At 34.2% G+C, this 21,856-nt stretch overlaps 1 protein-coding gene across 9 annotated transcripts in view; it reads left to right on the top strand.

The window, feature by feature from the left end:
• The window catches only part of LOC113495577 (multiple C2 and transmembrane domain-containing protein-like), a 92,902-nt gene that overhangs the window by 67,268 nt on the left and 3,778 nt on the right, over positions 1 to 21,856 (top strand). For 4 of the 9 annotated variants that reach the window (XM_026874354.1, XM_026874350.1, XM_026874347.1 and 1 more), the window contains exons 6-13: positions 14,927 to 15,078; positions 15,919 to 16,077; positions 16,541 to 16,727; positions 17,280 to 17,476; positions 18,420 to 18,633; positions 18,997 to 19,142; positions 19,978 to 20,123; positions 20,592 to 20,660. In XM_026874354.1, coding sequence (XP_026730155.1) covers positions 14,927 to 15,078; positions 15,919 to 16,077; positions 16,541 to 16,727; positions 17,280 to 17,476; positions 18,420 to 18,633; positions 18,997 to 19,142; positions 19,978 to 20,123; positions 20,592 to 20,660 — 1,270 coding nt within the window. Of the gene's footprint in view, positions 1 to 11,673; positions 12,169 to 12,553; positions 12,702 to 14,926; positions 15,079 to 15,918; positions 16,078 to 16,540; positions 16,728 to 17,279; positions 17,477 to 18,419; positions 18,634 to 18,996; positions 19,143 to 19,977; positions 20,124 to 20,591; positions 20,661 to 21,856 lie in introns of all 9 variants that reach the window. The other 5 variants (XM_026874353.1, XM_026874352.1, XM_026874351.1 and 2 more) reach the window with 5 other exon arrangements.

Here is a 21,856-nt window from a genome sequence, read left to right as displayed (position 1 = left end):
TCTATAAGTACTATATTTTATTAATCAAAATATAGATATATTTAGTAGATTTGAGAATCGATTACCCCTTTCAATCGTCATTAGATATGTAGGTACGTATTGTTTTTTACTTTTTTCAACACCAAAAAATCCTAAGAAATAATTCATTTGGCAGAATAAGCTCCGGGTCAGCTAGTTTATCATACATTTATTTACTATTTAGATTCCTTAGTACGTAAATATTTAAGCAAACAACCATTAATTACTGCTTAATATACCAAAGCACAATTGCCAGTATTTCAGTTGTATATTTACAAAATAATCATATAATTACGCTCACTAATGTTGACATAACATGCTAGCATGCACGGTGACATGCATGAGCGCATGCTTAACTGATGCCTACATGCGTCCTAAAATAAAAATGGTTGTGCATTACGTATTCAGCGGATGTCTACAATTGTATTCAATGGTAGGACTAACTGATAGTATTATTGCATGCAATTATGCCTTAGTACTACAACAGTGTATCAGGCAATGTGTAATGTCGCTGTACCATGTACCAAGGCTATGGTGAATTCATAAAGAGATCTTGAATTCGTGGACAATTTTGTACGGAACAAAACACAACAACCTAAAATGAAAAAAGAAAACAACAACAAAAAGAAGCACAGAAACATTCGACGTCAATAAAGGTACTCACACTATTACCTAGCCTTGCTTCGTGTTTTTTGGACCAAGAAACACCTAAGACAACTACATCACGTTAAAACTAAAAAATAATTACCAAAATCGATACATCCAGTACGAAGTTCTTTCGGAGTTAACCAACATATACAAATAGAAACAAATTAAGACCCTCCTCCATCCAGTTGACGTTGTATTTGACGAAATTATTCCTCTGAAAAAGTTCAAATAATAATTCCTCGACAGCAATTCATTATCTCTTACTCTCGGTAGATCTTTGGTAACCGTAATAATATTCTTGGCACAATATATCAGAATATAGGTCGATTACGTTAAATAAAAATCGCGATGTATGCCCTGATTAAACAAGTACGTAATAAATAATTATAATTGGAACACGCTCTTGTAGTTCCCGATTTTTTTTATTTAGATAATATATAATATCTGTCTGTGTCAATAATGTATATATTTTGATTAAATGTATTGCCACAATAAGTATTAACGATTGATTGCTTTTCGGTTTGCTTACTCATCCGAGATACCTTTTTGGCGGCAGCGGTATTATCCGACTTTAAGTACCGGTAAAGCAGTCATAATAGGGTATTTGGCAAAAAAACGTCACTTGTAACATTCTTTTTCTAGTAAGTGATCTGAAATCTGTCTGTCTTTTTTATTTTGATCCTGCACATTGAGATTGAGAGACTTTGACTAAAATCTACTATCAACAAAGACTCTTTTTAAAAAAACATCTAACGTATGGGAGCAAAGAAGCAGCTAGAAATTTCGGGATATCATCTATCAAAATCTCTTTAAATAAATTAACAGAACAAAAATGATTTTGCTTCGGCAATCTGGAAATCAAACTTATTTTTCTAATCTTACCAAGAAAAATCGACGATCAATAATGACTGTAATACACTAAAATTCCTAAAACGAAACAGACAAACAAACACATCCGCGAAACCGATGTTTACTCTATAATTCTCACATACAGGTAAAATTAGCTTCGCCATAATTATGTTTAGTATTTGGTGAACTCCGGAGATATTTTGGTAGGCTTCCGCGCCGATAATTAGCTACCAAATATTAATTACTTGTAGGGAATAATTTATAGCGATATTGAAGACGTTTCTGACTTAAATTATAATTAACGAGGGTCAAATTCATTATTCTGATAAGAAACTAATAACGGTGACATAGATGTTAAATGAGTAAGAAAATCAGCAATTTTCTTTGAGGATGCAATTGTAGATTCTGAAAAAATAATCTGACAACTACATCGTTCTCGTTCACCTGTTTAAAATTATTTAGGGTAAGCGCTTTTCTTGAAGATTATTTACTGGCCCTTCTGAAGAAAGTTGTTAATTTTGATCTACCAAAGTGAAAACAAAAAAAAATATTTCAATACGTTATTTTTTTGGGCAGGTACTATAATATGGTATCCTATAATATACGGTTGAATGTCCGTCAGTAAGACACATATCTTCACACATTTTTCCTTTTTACCTTTCTGTAGTATACCCTCAATGAGACGAATCCGTGAACCCGGCTGGCGCTGAGAATACGATACTGGGATACTTGGAAGATTTTAGAATTTGCACAAATGGCTAAAAACGCCCCGTTCCCGACCTTGCCTTACCTCAAGTATAAGATACGGAACATAGGACCTCAAAGGCTTACGTATCAGATTTACACTCTCAAGGTCATATAAGGTTACTCGACGTGCTAACTGTTTAGCTAAATGTGTTTGAGTTTAGCACGCATGTGTTAACTATTCAGACACACAGAGTTGATTGAAGACAGATGAATTAAATTCCTGACATAGAGAAATTTTTAAATCTGCCTTAATAACGAAGAAATTGAAAAAGGTTTACGCATACGATTAATAAGAATACTCCAAAAACAAGTACCAAGAAGTATACAACTAAGAAGGTTAATCAGACAAAAAGATACTGGTCACCTTATTTCGAGCTTTTGGTCTGTAAAATTTTGGTTTATAAAAAAATATTAATCTTCCCTAACATTTTTATTTAATTTTTGACACTAAAACTTATGAGTCAAAGCCGTCATAGGTTATGTAAAAAGGCTAAATACTCCTATCAGCACATGTTCACACATTCGTATCTACGGATAACCAAGTATCGGTGTTGGAGTAGTTAACATACTTCACATTCAAGTTTTTGTCCCAGTGACGGCTTAGTTTATCTTAAACATATATTTACAAGCCCAACCTTACTTATGGTTATGGTTATTTGGCTAAACGAAATTGACCAAAATAATAACGTTACAAACTTTTACACAAAGTTTCCTAACTGACACAGCATATTTATCGTAGTAATACAGAGCTTTTTTGGTACCTACTACATATAGTCATAAAGATTTCTGATCTTTGACGTCGTGAGGTAAACAAAACAAAAAATCCTTTAACCACATTTAAAAATGATACAACGACACATTAACACGATGATTTTGATTTCACTAATGCATACATCCTTAAAAATCTGCTTAAGAAGGTAACCTCTATGACATCCATTTCTGTTGTAATTGTATTATCTGACTGCCCAACGATTTGGTGTAAACTATTATGTTGTGTATTATTATTTGATAAATAGATAAAATCCATCCCAATATGCATGAATAATAAAATCATCGATATTGGAATCGTTAATAGTCTTCTACCTCTAGAACCTGTTTTACTTCATCCAAGTTTCAATTGTTTTCTTTAACACAATTTCGTTCAGTATTCTCGGAATACCGAAGTAACAAGTTCGAAACGTTCCGAGACATGTACAGTATGTGTTTATTCCTAAATTATTTTACGATTCGTGTTTCGTTGGCAAAATATTATGTTTCGGGTTGTAAAATGTAGTGAGGCCTTTTATTGCCAGTCTGTTGTCTGTTTTTGAAAATAAAGGTGAATTCCTGTCATATTACAATGAATTTTCATGAATTCAGTGGCGTAATATGTCGGCAAGAAAGCACAAAAATGCGCCCATAGCCAGGATTAGATGATCGAATAGTAACGAATCTTTTGTTATAAAATAAAACTGACAGAAGGAATCCCGATAATGATTTTTCCATCGACCTAAAACGTTAAACTAATTATACCATATTTTCGCCCTTGTTTAAAATCACTTCACTCACGCTATATTATGTTATTCGACCGGAACATAATTCCTAACCATGGGTTCTTGATGCGACACGTCATGTGAGGGTATAACATTCATCGTGTGCGCGTCTGTCTCGCGAAACTGGGTTCCGAACAAATAGCGTTTTGTGTTCACCAAATTTTGTATTAACAATAATATATGGCCTGAGTAACCACCATTGCTAAACCTCGTCATTTATTTATTTTTAAGTATTTCTTGTTATAGCGGCAAAAAAAACATAAAATATATGTGAAAATTTGTAGAGCCTTAGTAATAAGACTCATTTCTTACCCGTTTGGGTATAGAACTGTAAAAAGTACATCAAAAGCGCATTTAAAATCTTCAACATCTTCATAAAAGAGCATTCCCCCTTCAGTCTATACGAAAGACATTTTCCTCCGCTTGCCGTTTCAAGGCCAACCAAATGAGCACTTATTGATTGCTGACAAAGCCTCTGCAGCTTACAAGTGATGCTAGAGATTGGTAAAGGGTTGGGAAAGCCTTGAAATTTGCTTATATTAGGGTTATTGTTTTGTTTTATAGGGGCAAGGTATATGAGTAGTTTAATTGGTCTTTACCGTTGTATTCAAATAAATTCAGTCAGCAAGTCTGACATTCCCTTCTTCTCGACCCAAAGAGAGGACGATTAGATGAACTCCGTTCTGGAAAAAAGTCAAACAATTTATTTGAAACATAAAAATTATCCATCAATTTTGTAAATTCTGGAAGTTAAATTCGGGAGTATATTGAATTTCATGAAGCCATACCTTAACTTCAAAATTGAAAAACTAACTGTATCATTAGACTTGACAATTCTTATGATACATGGTTCCTTACAAATTAATATTTCATCATGCTTGCTTTATCCTCATTTATTCATTTCATAAAACACTCAGGTATAAACCCTTTCCTTAATTTAGGTATTTTACCAGATTCAGACTATCGTTCGAATGTAGTGTAGAACAGTTTCCTCATTCCAACTTCGGCGTTAAATAATGTACCATCTAGAGTTGTTTACGAACTCGCTACCTGGCTACATAATATGAAGTATGAAAGCATTGCTGATGTGGGAGCAAGACAATGCTACGGTCAGTGTAGAGCGCTATTTCACTTCCACAATGGTTTTAGTATTGTTCATGTGTTTTATAGTACGGGTTCTAAAGTTTTCTGTTTTGAAATTTCAGGTGAACAACCTTTCTAGATTTTATGAGACTTCTATTGCTTTCACTTGAATCCAATTAAGATTTTTCTGTTGATATCTGCGTTAAGGCAGTTTTGTTTATTTAGCTTCAAAACTTTTTCAAGGAAATGAGATCTCTCAAAGACTGTCGTGAAGGGAAATTTAAAAACTTTACGATTTGCTTTAGATTTTTTCTTTCAGAATTTCCAAGCAAGTTTATGTTTTATTTTTTAAAGAACTTTGTCATTTACACATACAAACACGGATTGTTTTAGTATCCAACATGCATATTTTCCCTGATAACAGGTATTCAGATAGAGGAATAGAAAGTGGCCTTGCCTTGGGAAATTGACAGTTAAATAAAAATAAAGGTCAATTATAGAGAAATAGACCGTACCAGTCCAAATAAACTAATCAGAGTCCAAGCATCATTCATCACTACCTTAGTAAGTGAAGGGAAAATCCTGTAAACATTAGACCATTAAATACAATTTGCTTGAAACATTACTTCGTCGCAAGGACGAAGCGATTAGCAAACAGCTAAAGTACATTTATCTGTATCAGTACATGCTAAACAAACACGAATGTATGGTCAGCAAAAAAGTTAATAAAAGAAATCAGAATTACAAGGATTAATATTGTTCTATGTTTCGTTTGTGGAAACGACATCCAGTTGACCATCTAGAAACCAGAACACCTAAGAAATTTTCAGGGATGTATTAAAGCCATGTCGGATGACTACGAGCGGTTTAAAAGTAAAATAAGTAACACCATAATAGTCCTACGAAAAGAGGATCACACGTGAACATCAACTCTACAACAGGAGATCCTGACTATTCCTGAGATGGTTAAATTATCTTCTAATATCGGACACGAATAGTAGTTTAATTTATTCTCATCGTGTGTACTAACGGACTCCATTTGACATGGGAAAATAATGGTTTAAAACGCAAAATTTATCCTTGTTTTTCCCTGTCGGGTTCAGAATGCCTGGAATTTACAGAAAAAAAACCCTGATTTAGTTGATGAATAATTCCATCTGATTAGATTCATTTTTGTTTTCATTTGTCCTTTCGTTCTTTTTTGTAGTTATCGCTATTGTCCCTAATGGTATGGGTGTGCGACTGCCAAATTAAAACATAGGCTTGAACCTGTTTTTTTACCATCCATGTGCATATTATAATCTAATTAGGCCACTTGCTAAAAACGGTGAGCAAACTAACATACTTACCTGATATTTGTTTAATCAAAACGAAACAGAAGATAATAAAATAGATTCTATTTTATTCTTACAATCTTCTTATTTTCTATTTAATAGAAAATATAGACAGGCACAGAAATAATAATCAAAGCTTGTTTATTAACTTGTGTTGCTGATAGTACGGACAAGTTAATTACAGATAAATGAGACCTAACCCAAGGGCTTAAAGGCGTAGAGTCGCAAATTGCGATGAACGCAATTACTTTCAAGTAAATTGTGATTTCCCCGCGGACGTACTCGTAACTTTAATAGCCAATAAACTGTTTATTGAAATTAGTTCACGAATAACCCCGATTGACGGAAAACGTGATTAATAATTCGCTGAATTAATTGATAAATGTTTTACTTAATTGGAACAATAACAATGTATCTCAATTAATTTGGTGTCCATTCAATATGTTAATTCCTGGATGCTTTAAAACTGAGCTTTGCATCTGATTTTGTTGTCAAATTATCTGATTACGGTAGGTGATTGGTTGAATGAGGACTTAAAATCACAGTACTTATTTAAATTATCAACTTTTCACTCTATATCTATATCACTGTTGCGTTTGCTTTGCAACTTACGAAATATTCATGTCAGGGTGGTATCTAGACAATAAAATCATTTCTGAATAACTACAATAAAAGGATACCCTTGCAGGTTCGAAGTCACTAGTAAGCGGAGTCCACTGGAGTCAAATGGAACTAAAATCTTAAATAATGAACAGCGATAGAATAGAATAGGCAGCGAAACATTTAAATCACATACATACATATTGTTGTGAATCGAATCCCTGACTAAACCATTTAAAAACCACTCCTGCACTAAGGACTTTAATTCTCATGTAGCAGGTGGTTTCACCAACAATCACGCCTCATGCAAAAATATACAGGACAACCATTCGTGAATCGCACAAACGCTTGTCCTACGTGGGCTTGGATCTGCGACAATCGCGCACAATAGGTTTGGCGTGGTGACCTAAACCACTCGGCTATCCGCGCAGTCAAATATTAGCTCAGCAACATTTCTTCGTTGCTTTTCATCACACTAAACCTATGTATTATGCTACATTGTTTGTAAGTCTATTATAAGAATTTAGACTTGGCTATTTGTTTACGTTGTTTGGAAGCTATCCTAAAGAATCAAGGACGGACTATTAAACATACGTAACCAGATTAACTAGTACTGAAATTATTTTTAAACGCTGGTAGTTATTCTCTCTTTCTCTCATTGCTGGGATGGCATAATTACTGGCAATAACCATTTTTATTTTTGTTTTCATCATTATTCGGCATCCCTAGACAACTGACATTCCTACAAAGCGCTAACAATACTCAAAGTCGTGGAAATGTAAATAAATAATGAGTTTTTTTTAAATGGAGTCCTAAAAGCTTGACCCGCTGTGTCTGGTATGCGGGTTTTTCCGGTATTTTTATTTTCTTCATTTTACCTTGTGTACATAGGCGAAGAAAATTTCATATTTAATTTAATTAAGGTTCACATTTTCTAATGGAAAAAAGCGCTTTAAAAAGCAATTGTTCTTTCAAACAATACGTCTATCAAAATGAAGATATCGTTAGCGTGACTAAAAATAAACGAAGTTCCAAACTTGAAATTAAATTAACATGGAAGAGAGAAAATTAAATTCTAAAACAATAATCAAAACCAATTAAAACTCGTTTTCCGTACAAATTATGTTCGTTAAGAGGAGACTTTCTCTTAGATTTACAGAATTAATTTATGAGAAGTTTGCAAAAAATCATTTTAATTTAATTATTAGATACTATAATTTAGGTGATTCATCACTCTTGCGTCATGAATCCCAATTAATTTGATTATTAACAAAGTTTACAATTATTTGTTGATGCTTCAGGGTCATGAGATACAGCTTGGTGACAGACGGAAAATAGTACCTTGGAACCTTTTTTTAGGTGGGATAATCTTAATGAAACACCCGCCCCCGCGAGTGAGAGAAGAGGTAGGGTCCGACTCTTAATAGGTTTTTGCTTGAACGGTATTGAAAATATTATCCAAATCGGTCTAGCCGTTTACAGGAGTTCGAAAACAAACATTGTTACAAAACATATTTATACGTAAACATATTAAAAAAAACTATTCAATTCACTACCACCAAATTATTGATCAATTTCCAACACTTGCAAATTACAATTATTTGGAATTCAGTTTCAACGATTTCCTCATTGTTTTCCCTCATCACATTAATTTTGGCAAACAAAAGATAAACAGTGTATAACAGCTGGTTAGCAATCCTTACGTAACGCTGTTTCACTCTGATAAACTAAATACGATTACTGTAAGGCTCTGTTCATAGCAAGCGAATAGTCGGCGTTCACAGTGAGCAAAAGTTGCACTGTTGATAGTTTCCATATTACCCTTTTAGGATTCTGTGCAGTTAGGGACTGGGCTAAATATTTTTTAGGAAAAAATAATTCGTTAATCTAAAATACTTTTTCATTAATAAAAGAATTGCTATTTGAAAATATATTCCGCTACAGCTTTCAATGATTGACACAATTTCTTGTAGTAAAAATATGAGCAGTAAATGCTAAAACTACACTCGCTGTCTCATTGATGCAAAACCAAAATCGATTTTGAGCATCGCTTGTTACAGTAATAAAATTGGTGGATTGATGAAAACGTTGTCCCGAGTCCGACTTGCACTTGACTGGTTTTGTTCACACCGAACAAACTGAAAGTATGCTATGTATTATGACCAGGTACTACTATTATAACATACTAGCTGACTCAGACCCACTCTTTATACCGGTAATTTTCATGATTTATTATGAGTAAGTAGACTCTATAACACCCACAAATGACGCGGTTATACATTACAAACGATCGAGGAAATACCCTAACGACGTCATAAACCCACGAACTTTTCCTCTTTATAGTATAAGTCTGGATTAACTAAATGATCACATCGTGGCAGACAGCGGTTTGATATAAACGCGGGCTAATAGTCTACCATACTACCAGTGTCGGATAAACCATGTAGGTAGAGTAGCAAATGCTATGAGCCAATCGAATATGAGGGCCCCGCATCTTAACGCTAGTCTGAGCGTAACAATTAAAATTGTACGACATATATAATGTTGTTCCACATACACTCCGATTCGCACAATTTGACAGCACAACAACACTAACAAGAGAATTTAAGAAAACTAAAGCAATCCAAAGAGTCTCATCATTACTAATCCTTACTATAATATTATAAATGCGGAAGTAACTCTGTCTGTCTGTTACGCTTTCACGTCTAAACCACTACATCGATTTTAATGAAATTTAATACAGAGATAGAGTTGACCTTGAGAAAGAACATAGGATAGTTTTTATCCCGGACTTTTGAAGAGTTCTCTTAGAAACGCGATATAACCGACCTTGACGTGGGCGTAGCCGCGGGCGAAAAGCTAGTTATCTATATTTGCTACAGGCAGTGCGCTGTGTTAATCCGGCACTGGTTTCTACACACATATGTATGTATAATAATCCTTACACAATGTTAACATGCAATCTTTGACCATTGTTAAAAACTGACAATAGTGGAGTTCGAAAATGAACCTTATGGCGTTATAAAATAAGTTAAAAATAAGAAGAAAACAATTTTACAGTGTCATCATTCATGTGAGGTTTACAATTGGTGGTCACTCGGTGTCACGATGCTTTGTTGGTTAATAACTGCATAGATTTGACGATATAAGAGAATATTTCACAATAGGTGCGTTATAGTGAATAAGATCTTAAACTTAAAGATTTACAAAACAAATTATGAATTATTTAAAACTTGAAAAGCTAGATTTGATAAGGATCTTCCATTCCAGAACCCTTATTTAAATCAAACTAAAGCTAAGCGTTTTACAATTTGGGTAAGGGATCCATAATAATTATGGTTTCACAAACATTCAATTCACTTGTACAAAGACACCTAAGAGTCAGGACAAGCATATTTCACAACTTTTTTTCTTACGCGGAGATGGAATCCGCGACAAAGCGCGCTTCGTCAATTACTTTTTCATAAGCCAACCTTCAATTTTGCTTGACTCGAATTAACAATCTTCGTGATTTAAAATTGTGAATGGCTTCCAAATACAATTTGGTGTCAGGAAATTGTCGAGTGTATGACTCACTAGTTATTATTTAAATACTCGCATTGTTTTTTATCGCCTTGACCTTAAAAAGTTGAGTGATTTACTAAAATACAGTGTATTATATACATATAACAGACAGTTTCCTGAGAACGGTTTAAAGATATGTTAGCTTTTAGCTTGCTGGATAAACTATTTTAAGATTTTTATTGTGAATCTGCTCATTGTAATGAACGTAATAAAAATAGGATCGAAAATGTTATACCCGGTAGTAGACAAAAAATATTATTAAATATTTACATTGAGCTGAATGATAATATTATATCTAAAAAAAAATAAGTAAGTAACAGTATTTGGGCGAATAGGGCATTACAAAATTTCGTTGTACCGTGATCTAAAAGATCATAAATGACCTAGTTAATTTAGTTTTAGTTTTAGATTATTCTTAGCACTTATCACTTCTTTTGTGAATGCTGGTTAACCAGTAATTGGCGACTGTATAAGTCTTAGACATAATTATCAAAATACATAAGCATTGCTGTACACAGAAGCTGTTGGTAAACCTATATAAATAAATAAATCATACCCATTCACACACACATACATATCTCATGGTCTAGTGTTATGGCATCTTATGAAGTCAGTCAGACCACATTCCAACGTTAAAATAAATGTAAACAGAGCGTATAAAACCTTTTCAGTTCCACCATTTTTGTTTAGACCTACATATATTTAACATCACATCCCTTAAGAGTCCTAAGTGTAAGAGTTTTCAAAACAGTCACAGATTACCTTCAGTTTTAATGATAAATTAAATTGAACAAGTTCACAAATTACACTTGTGTTTACAAAATATTAATTCTTGAGTAAGTATTGTTTCTACTTTATCTTTACTCACAGCAAACTGCTGTATTTTCTTAGTAACCTCTTAAGAAGACCTGCTTCAAATATCTTTGTTATTTCACCTCTTACCAAGAATTCCATTCATATTCAAATCTATCAAATAAATATTAGTTTTTTCATTGAAACCATTTATTGTTTACTTTATTATAATTTTATCTTAGCTGAGGCATTCTGTTTATTATTCTAAAAGCCCTGTAATGTTCGCGAATGCCGACATCTGTTTTACTGTTTACGCTCAGAAATACATCGTTGCTACCTTTTGTTCGTCAAGAATTTAAAAAGCGATATCTCGAATAGAATTATCAGAATCCTAATCTTGATTCTGAGCAGGACTTTGTAGTAATCCAACCGGGTTCGTTCTCAAAACTTATGTGAATGTCAGCTAAAGTGCCAACGAACACTAGAGAGACAAACTTTTGTTTTAGCCAGATCTTATTTCTTTAAAACCAAAGTTAGCAATAAAAGTGATGGTTCCATAAAAAGTTTTGTGAAGAAGACAAAATGTCGGAGAATAAAATCCATCGAATTAAGAACCGGTTCATAAGAATACAGGAGAAGCTACAAGATCGCATGGATGAGTTCCAGGATCAAGTGCAGAATAAGATAGAAAAATCGAAAATTTCCAAATTCATTTCTCATTTGTCTGAGGATCGAAATTCTGTGGATTCATTTGAGAGTGCCGACAAGAGCTCAAGTGACGGAGATATAGGCTCAGAATATCTGAGTGTACCTTCATTTGTTATTGACAAACCAGAGGATCGAGACGTAAAGGACACCTGTAAGAACTTTATTAACATTGAACAAGGAGGCCTGTATAAAAGTGTGTCGGCCTGCAATTTGGCCTACGACGAGAATAGGAACAGCTATAGCTCGAGTGATTCTTGCTTTTCTTGTCTTTCGTCCAGCGATGAGAGGGACAGGTAATGTGGAATTTCGAACATTACAATTTGCATCATCAATCTTATTAGCTGAAGTATGAAGTTCATTTGTTATGTTATTTAAGTAGCTTTAGACCTCTGATGTAGAAGTGTAGCTAGCCTATTATGCTATTTTATTCCATTATAATGAAAAAGCGGGTTACCGCTAGTGCACTGAAATTACGTTAAAAAATGAATTATAAAAACATCCATGATACTCCTACGTACACAATCTATAATGATTGGTAGAATAAGTAATTGTTTATTTTAGAAATCCTTTATCCTAATGTAGTTATCTTGTCATTCAAATCATTAGACTACATTTTAAGTTTTCATTTCAAACCCTTTTTCTAGTTCCCCCATCTCATTCCTATGTTTATCACCACAGACAAACAGGGATCCGTCCAAGGGCCGGCAGCCTACCACCAGGAACCACGGCCTTGGTACAACCTTCCCCAGGCACATGTACCGACTTGATCGAGAAACTCGGCAATCACTTCCCGCGCCTCAAAAGCCAAGGCGATAGAATCCATAGGGTATACAAAGTCTTTATTGACATGGTGTTAACAGCATGCGTGTTTTGTTCGCTTTCTAATACTTTGGTGTTAGTTTAAGAGGCAATGGATGGCGTGCTAACAATTTTGATGAGTTTTTGCTATTTTGAGGTACCTACTAAAACCTACTTGGTGTTTGGTGTAAAGGGGGTCTATTACCACCTCCTTGAATAAGTACATGCCGTTATAAGGAGTATTTGCAAGGAGATTGTGGTAGACTCCCACAGATTTACATTTTTAATGATAATTTTAACATTAACGATAACCTTTAGTAAAATTGATGTTATCAGAACAAGTACACAATATTAAACATATTATATTATATGATTAAATACTTAATGATCGACCGCTCTTTCGCCATTCAAATAATATAAGCTATTACTATTCGTAACTGTATTGTCACATTACGGTTACAGGCCTAGACTGAAAATTAAATCTGGGTTTGTAGGAAAGTGATAAACTAAAGTCAGATACGTCTCTTGTCGCAATAATATATAAATTTCCTAAGTATGAGCGTGCGTTTATCTGTATGTGTGTATGTTTTTACCTCCTCGTGCTCAAACAACTGGAACCGAATTCGATGAAATTTGTTATGGAGGTGGCTGACAAATTGAATTAACTCAAAGGCTATGATTTTATCGGTACTGTTTTTAAAGTTTTACCGACATCCAGGCGGGCAAAGCCACGAGCGACGGCTAGTAGAAAATAAATATCATTCCCATTAAGTATTCTATTCATTTTCGATTGTATTATGATGTAACGTTGTCCATTCCGCCACGCTGTAATGATCCACGAATACATAAATGCTCGCGAAAACTTACGGTTTTTGTAAATCATCATGGTATAGTCATGATTAATGAATGCTTTGATTTGAATCTCCTTTTTGTCGTTGATTGATTACACTATCAACTTATATTTGTGACATCTTCACATTCGGTGGTAAAAATGATATGTTTATTATCCCTGTAAATAGAGAAGAGACGAATATCAGATTAAAATTTTGTTCGCGTTGTGGTTTCACATAGAAAGTTCATAAATACAATCCATTGTAAAAAAATCAATTATTTCCCCGTGGTTGTTTTTGTTTTCTTGGACTGACTCCGCCATAAGGAGTACACAGGAGAATACACACTATTACCGGAGTTTACCTTTTTCCGTAGCCTATTACCCGGACACATGCTTGTGAAGAATTTGACAGACCACAACAGTCATATAAAAACACGAAACTTACCTAAACTGATACAAAAAGCCTCCACATAAATAAAATTCACTCTATTCTCAACAAAAACCGAAATACCTAAACACTTAATACAAATCCAACTATTCCTGAATACTTTTACCTTTTCCAATTTATTCGTCAAAGGCAGCTAGCCGGAATGAAAACGTCTCTACCATATAATTGGTAACGTGAAAACCTCTGAGGAAACGTAGTACGGTAAACTACGGTAATCGATTCCAAGCAATAATGTGGTTTTCTTTCTGACCCTGTACTATGACACAATACGGTTTTAAAGTAAGAGTGTGGAAGCGAGATGGAGCTTTACACGGGATATCAGCATCTCGCTTCTACACCGGCAGTTCTGCTTTAAGAGTTTCATAGTTAGTGAATAGCGAAGACAGTTTGAATTGAACGCTGCCTGGCTACTAGATCCAGATTGTGTAATCGTTTTTATACTTGTGTATACCTATTGGTCTTAAGTCTATTTCGTAAAATGGTTTTACTAATGGAGAAATCCGCAAAAAGGCTACAGAATTTATGTCATTACTTACAACGAGAAAAAACCAAAACGAACGTTACAATTTTTGTGACTTTTTTTGCACTAAACCTAAAGCCAAGACTTAAATAGGTAAGTATACATACATATGATGTCACAAAAACACTGAATTAAAGCATACTATCTAATCATAAATACTGTATTTAACGACGTTTTTTAATGGTAATAGAATTATCATAAATACCTAAGTGTTTGTTGTTTTAAGTGTGACGAGGATAATAAATAAACTGTGATTCTATTGTTTCATTAAAATGTTGTATGATTAAAGTAATGACTCATTAGGAATACCCTTTTTATTTTCTGTACAATAAAAATTTAAATAGCCTCCCCAAACTTCTAAGATTAGCATACAGTTTTGTAACCATCTCCATTCCCCAAAGATGGAATAATTCTGCATGAGTAATACTCAAAAGAAAATCTCTCTCCTTCCAGTATTTACTGAAGAATACAAGGCTGAGTGATGTGAACAAGCGGCTGAAGGCTCAAATATGGAGTTCAGTCGTGACCATCGTCCTAGTGGAAGCCAAGAACCTGCCTGCCATGGACTTGGATACCAGGTCCAGTGACCCTTATTGTAAGTTTAGGTGAGTCTACCAGTTATTTTTTTAATAGTAATTATGGCAACGAGACTGATTCTCATCCTTTAATTGTTGTAGTTTCACCGCATATGATACGCTAAATTAAGCCCAAAGTTACTACAGCATATCAAACCAAAGTTCTTCTACCGCGTCTTAAAGTAGTACCTAGCAGTTCTTTTTGGGACATGCTCGCCACACATGCCTACCATGATACCCAACAGCAACGACCAGTCTTAAGCTCGGTGTGTTCTTGAAATACGTATTTATGTCTTGGAACCCGCATCAAAATTATTTAACAGGAGGAGTAGTTGTTGCAGCTGTGGAAAAGTGATTCTGCTTTAATACGTGTAATGTGCTCTCTTGCTTCCACAAATGAAAGTCATACTTTTTAGGGAAGACGGCGGCAGCGCCCCAGGCTAATTATTGTAACGTAAAAGATTTAAAGACCTCGCTTTTTATATTTTCTAAATATAAAAAGCGAGTTATGTTTCGCTCCGCCCGATAAGGTAGCAATAAAAAAGAATTACTCGTGCCCTGTACTATGAACTCTGGACGCAAGACGGTTGTTGATGTGCGAGTGGGGCAGCATGACGTGCAGTTTATTGCACCGTCTCGCTTCTACGATAGCAATAGCCTAGCGTTAAGATCTCATGGTACAAGGACTAAGCCAATTATAAAGTAATTTATTAAACCTAGGACTAAAATAATACCATCTTACCATAAAACTGTGGGAAAGGCCGACTCATAGATTATAAAATAATATTAAGTACTTGAAGGAAGACGAATTTAATTAGGATTGCTATTTTATGCTTAAGAAATATTCTAATTAGTCTCTTTTTGACACAGGTTAGGTAATGAAAAATATAAAAGTAAGGTAGTATGGAAATCTTTGAATCCGTCGTGGTTGGAGCAGTTCGACTTGCACCTCTACGACGATCAGGAACAAATATTAGAAGTCACTGTTTGGGATAAGGATAAGCAAACAAAAGATGATTTTCTAGGAAGGTGAGCTACTCATTTTATACTCTTTATATTGATCTTAATCTTCCTCACATTTCATTAAAAACTTGAAAAGGCGTTTACCTAACTGAATTTAATCGCAAGGCCTATACTAGTACTAATTTACTTTGGGAGGCTTTTGAAATCGACAGGGAGAAAGAAGTTTTATTTATGTTTAAATAATGAATTCTGTATCTAAAAAAACGACATGGGTTTTTTGAATTGTACGAATTGTAGCAAAATTTTGCCACTTTTTCTCGCATTATAAAACTGAAAGAAATTTCAAAATCTAAGCTAGTAAAATCCCACGTCTCAAAGCGGGGTACAGGCCTCTACCCATATAGCGAAGGTTTAAAGCTTTGATCACCACGCTAGCTCAATTCCAGATTCCAGTATTAGGAATCTAGTTTTTCTCATGACGTTTTCCTTCACCGGTTATAATGATATATCTGTTTCATGTCATTTACAGATGTTCAATAGACTTATCGAGATTAGAGAGAGAGAAAACACATAATATACGGAAGGATCTAGAAGATGGGAACGGCCAGATATTTTTATTGTTAACCATTAGCGGTACAACGCAGTCAGAGACCATTACTGACCTCAGCAGTTATAAGGAGAACCCGAGAGACCTGGAAATTATTGAAAGGCGTTATGTGAGTTTTTTGTCTAAAGAGTTTGAATAGTTTATAGATGCTTTCAGGTTTTGTTAGCAAATGCACGATTATTGGTTTTGCCCAGGAGTCTTATTCAAAAGTAGTCAATTAATTAAAAATGGATTTGAAATGGAAATAAAAATTAATTAAATATTTTTTTCAATCTTCGCTTACTCGTATGACATTAAACTGATATCCATATTATTACATATAATGAACGCTGTTATTTATAGCTACTTCAATACAATGTAACTTAATTTACACAATAGTAAATATTATGAGTTACGTGGTTCCAATACTAGTCTCTCATAAAAAAATATTATCTTATAAAATGGGATATTTTGACTAGTTTCAGACCCAACCGGAGTCCCTAATCATAAGCTATCAAGGCAGTCAGCGAAAATGACAACAATTTCGGTTTCAATTTGATCCCGATAAATACGCTAGAGTAATTCGTTAATCATTCCCTTTTAAAGAATGTTTTTAAAGACCGAAGATTTGAATTGAAGGGAAAACGGAATAAAATAGTTTATATACCTTATCCAATTTCAGACGTGGTATCACATGAACGAGCAATCAAGCGGCGTTGGTTGGCTTTGCGTGAAGGTGTATGGTGCTAAAGGACTAGCAGCCGCGGACCTCGGAGGCAAGTCCGACCCCTTCTGCGTTCTCGAGCTGGGAAACGCGAGGCTACAGACACACACCGAGTACAAAACATTAACACCGAATTGGATGAAGATATTCACTTTGTAAGTAACCCTTGCATATTGAATGTTGCGGCAACAAACGTATCAATTTGCTTGAGCTGCTGCAACTCACCACCAAAGCGGCGAATCAAATACTTATTATTCCATCGCTTGGTTTCTAATTGGAAACATGCTTTTTTTAATTTATCGAATAAAAAAAGATACCAAGATAAAACGCATCAAACATGGTGTAACGTAGAAAATATGAGCAATGACCTCACTCGTCGGTAAAAAGTGTACTGATAAGTGACGTCGCACAAATGTTTTCAACTTACCGTGTAATCTATTTCTTTTTTGTTTAATTTGTGTTGCAAGTCCAGCTCGCACTTGGCTGATTATTGTTTCAAAGACGAATTGTCGGCCATAATACATTTTAACTAAAGTAACTAAATAACTACTGACGATAGCTCCAACAAAGTTAGTCCGCTCTCCAGAAATATTGTAAAACTGTCGGCTAACTGCCAGATTACACTTTGTGGAGTTGTTAACTATACATAAGTTATTCCTGCCGAGTTCCGTTTCAAGGATGTTACTCGCTTTGTATTCTATTATACTGGAAGTCTCTCTGGTGTTTGCAATGAGATATACCTACTTACAAGTACTACAAAAGTAATTGAATGCATGACATGACCTAAATGCCCAAAAACCTGATTGTTATATTTTTATGTTTCATGTAAAGCATTCATAGCATCAAATTTTTAATGCCATAATTTACTTATACCAAAAAGACTGGAATATATTCATACCACGGAAAACCATATTCAAATTTTCTCGAAAGTGTTCGTTTTTTAAGTATTTTTGAGTACCCAAAACTTCCATTCATAAACAAAGATCAATATTTTTGGACCCGAAATGCTTTTGTCAATAAACCCACTCTACCACTTTGTAAACTAAGTCTAAAATAAAACAGCTCAAATCATACTCAATCATAATTCCTTAATTCCAGTACAGTCAAAGACATCAGCTCCATCCTAGAGATCACAGTTTACGATGAAGACCACGACCATAAGGTAGAGTTCCTTGGGAAGCTGGCTGTTCCTCTGCTGAACATTCGGAATGGGGAGAAGCGATGGTACGCCCTGAAGGACAAGAAAATGAGGGCGCGGGCGAAGGGGAACTATCCCCAGATACTCTTGGAGATGCTTGTCATATGGAACCCGGTAAGCCGATTATAAAGAGGACTATTGCACTAGTTGATCGATCACAGTTTAAGCTACACTCAATATAGTCATGAGCAAAATCATTTTCGAAGAATAATTTATAGATATTAAATTATCAACCGTTCTTAGTATTTTATCCGAGTCTTAGTATTTACAAGTCAAGGTTCAGATTTTTTTTTATGAATTCATTATTTAAAACTAGAATAGAATTACTCCAGATACACGCGAGATAATTGCTAAAAGAGGATCTTAAGACCCTGATCATGTTAAAATTCCCACCTCTATACATAGAAATAAAAGTAAACTTTGTTCCGGAAAAAAATAATTTTATTAAACTAATTTCCCTTATTATCAACATTTCAGCTCAAAGCAGCCATCAGAGCAGTGAATCCGAAAGAGCCTAAGTACATGTACCAAGAGGCGAAGTTCAAGAGACAGCTGTTTATAAGAAACGTCATGAGGTTAAAGGCTATCATCATGTGGTTTATAGAAGTTGGAAAGATTTTACAGTGAGTGTTTGTAAATAGTCGCATTGGTTTATGACAGCCTGGTAGTTCTTATATCTTTCTCTTTGGTGGAAAGGATAAATTTAGAAAGTATATAATTTGAAAATATTAATTCTTTTTACATTAAACTTAACTAGTATTTACATTTTTAAAACTATATCAATATAAAAAGAAAAATATACATTATTTACAAAGCGTCAAAAAAGACATCCTCATCCCTGCCAAAGTCGGGAAACGTGCCCAGAAGGCTGGCTGCATTGCCACGTTGTATGGCAATGCTAATTCTTTGGGCAAAATATAAAAATTAATATAGGCAAAATTTGAACATTAAAAAGGTGTCCATATTTTTTTATTTGCATGAAACTGATACCTTATTAAGCTAACTGCACTGTAGCAAATATTTTGATATTTTAGTAAAAAAAAAAAAATTGGAAAAATTTACTCAAAAAACAGCAATGTTCAAGCTAGAGTAAATTGTCATCTAATCTCTTCTGGCTCTCGACATATTATTTACTGTTATAAGAATAATATTAATTTACTACGTGAGTAACAGAATCAACTAATATAAAAATCACAAATAGCGATAGTGATGATAATAATCTGATTTTAATATAGCGGCTTAGTAGCCCTTCTTCAATGTCAAATTAGACTTGATTCAAAGCCCATATCCCAAAAATATTTTAAAGTATCTTATACCAAATGTAGTGGTTTCTTAGGTTTACGCGAATGTTAGACATTGAAATGAAACTACTTTTACGGATTTTATCGCGGTTTAATTATAGATTTTATCATTCCGTAAAAGTGGTTTCATTTCAATTATACCAAATGTATTTTCCAGAGACTGTTTTGAATGGGAATCGAGGATACGATCGTTCCTCGGTCTTCTGATGTGGCTGGCGTTCTGTTACTACTATGAAATGTGGATGCTGCCTTTTTTAATTCTTATGTTCTTGGGAAGAAATTGGCTGATATACAGGCTAACTGGTAAGTTCGGGAAACTTAGCTTCACATCTTGCATTAAAACTTGCTTTAGAAGTGACACACTCTAACTGCTCTATACAGAGCGGTGTTTCACTATTCCCCTTTCTTTCCTCTTTCTTTTTCTATTCTTACTATTCATGGTTTTTTTTATGTTTTGACTTTTCTCTTATTCTTTTTATTAACTAATTCTATCTGGGAGCCTACCGCCACGTCTAAAAGTAATATTATATCGGCTGTGTGAAAGAGATGCCGCTATCTGCTGTGTATTTCGCTGTCACGCTTCCACAACCGTGATAATCTTACTTTGAGACAAGGAGGTAGACTCAGAATTTAATTTTATTTGCTTTTTTATGCTTTACTCTCCTTATGTTTTCTAATTAACCTTTTTTTTGATACTTTCTTTGAGATTTTGTTGTAACTTATTTTCTAGTTTGGTTGTTATTATTTTTAGTTTATTTATTTTATTTTCAGTTAAATTAAAAATCTTCATCAAAAATTTCCGAAGTGATCCGCAGGCATATATCACTTATTTATTTCTTAGTAAGTCTATATGGAATATGCTAGCATGTTGTACGATTAAAATAAGAAACGACCATGTTGTGACGTCATAAGTACGGTGGACAACAAAAGAGGATCAATTTAAAATTCCTCGTTTTTTTTAATTCTTGGAACATTTTTTGTTTGTTCAATTTATTAGTTGCTAATACTTAACTGAGGATTATATAGTTACATCACTTTTGATCTACACAAGAGCCTTTGATGTCATACTGTGTTAGTCATTCCGCTTGACAGTGACAAATACAACATGACATCATAGTGCAACTTTTATCATAGTGGCTTTATAAAATATCTGTTGTTTATACTGTACTCTGTACTGTATAAAATGTAATTTTTAGAATTCTTATTTTAATCGTACTGTTATATGTGTAGTGTTGTACCAACATGAATCAAAATACATTTAGTCTTATTCAGCAATCAAAGTTAGGTATAGGCTATTATACTGTACTCATTATTTTTATTTATAAAAATTAAGTTCAATGAATACGACAACTAATTTAAATACCCATTTTCCATAATGTATTATGTTGTGAATGGGAAATGGTATTTACATTGCATGTCTTCATTTTGTTGCTTGAGATGTATTCTCGCCATAAGATATGACACGGTAAGATGGAAAGCTTGGTTGGTTCGATCAGTGACCTCGGTAGCTTATACTGCGAATGGTGCGTTGACCCAAAAGTCGCAGGATCGAGTCCGGTTTGAGCTCAAAAAAATTCCACTATATTATTTTGCTCTTATTATTATGCGTCTCTCTTTAACGCTAATAGGAAGAGCAGGCAAACATACTATGTACATACATAAATATAATATGGTATATAATAGAAAGTAAGGTCTAATATTAAGTTGCTTCATGTTAAACACCTTACCTCATGTAAACCACGTTCTCCAATTAAGACCGCAGATCCTTTAATACTAGAGGCTAATCCTAATATTAAGAAAGGCTATGCACACACATAAATGCATCTATATGGGTACACCGCATGACGTCTTTTTGTTGCTTGAATTCAGGTCTTGGAAGTAATCTGCTAGTCTGTATCTGGTCTGTTCAAGTATTTCGTCGGAATAGTGCAAATTCGCGAAACTAGCATTGGATCATTCCGCGTATCTGACCAATGGAGCCATTGTTAGCTTTAAATTTATATTAGTTACAAAACGAAGGTGATTCAGTTTTAAAC

Source organism: Trichoplusia ni, chromosome 7 (assembly GCF_003590095.1).
Source record: "Trichoplusia ni isolate ovarian cell line Hi5 chromosome 7, tn1, whole genome shotgun sequence".
Taxonomy (NCBI): domain Eukaryota; kingdom Metazoa; phylum Arthropoda; class Insecta; order Lepidoptera; family Noctuidae; genus Trichoplusia; species Trichoplusia ni.
This window is presented reverse-complemented; position numbering and strand designations above follow the sequence as displayed.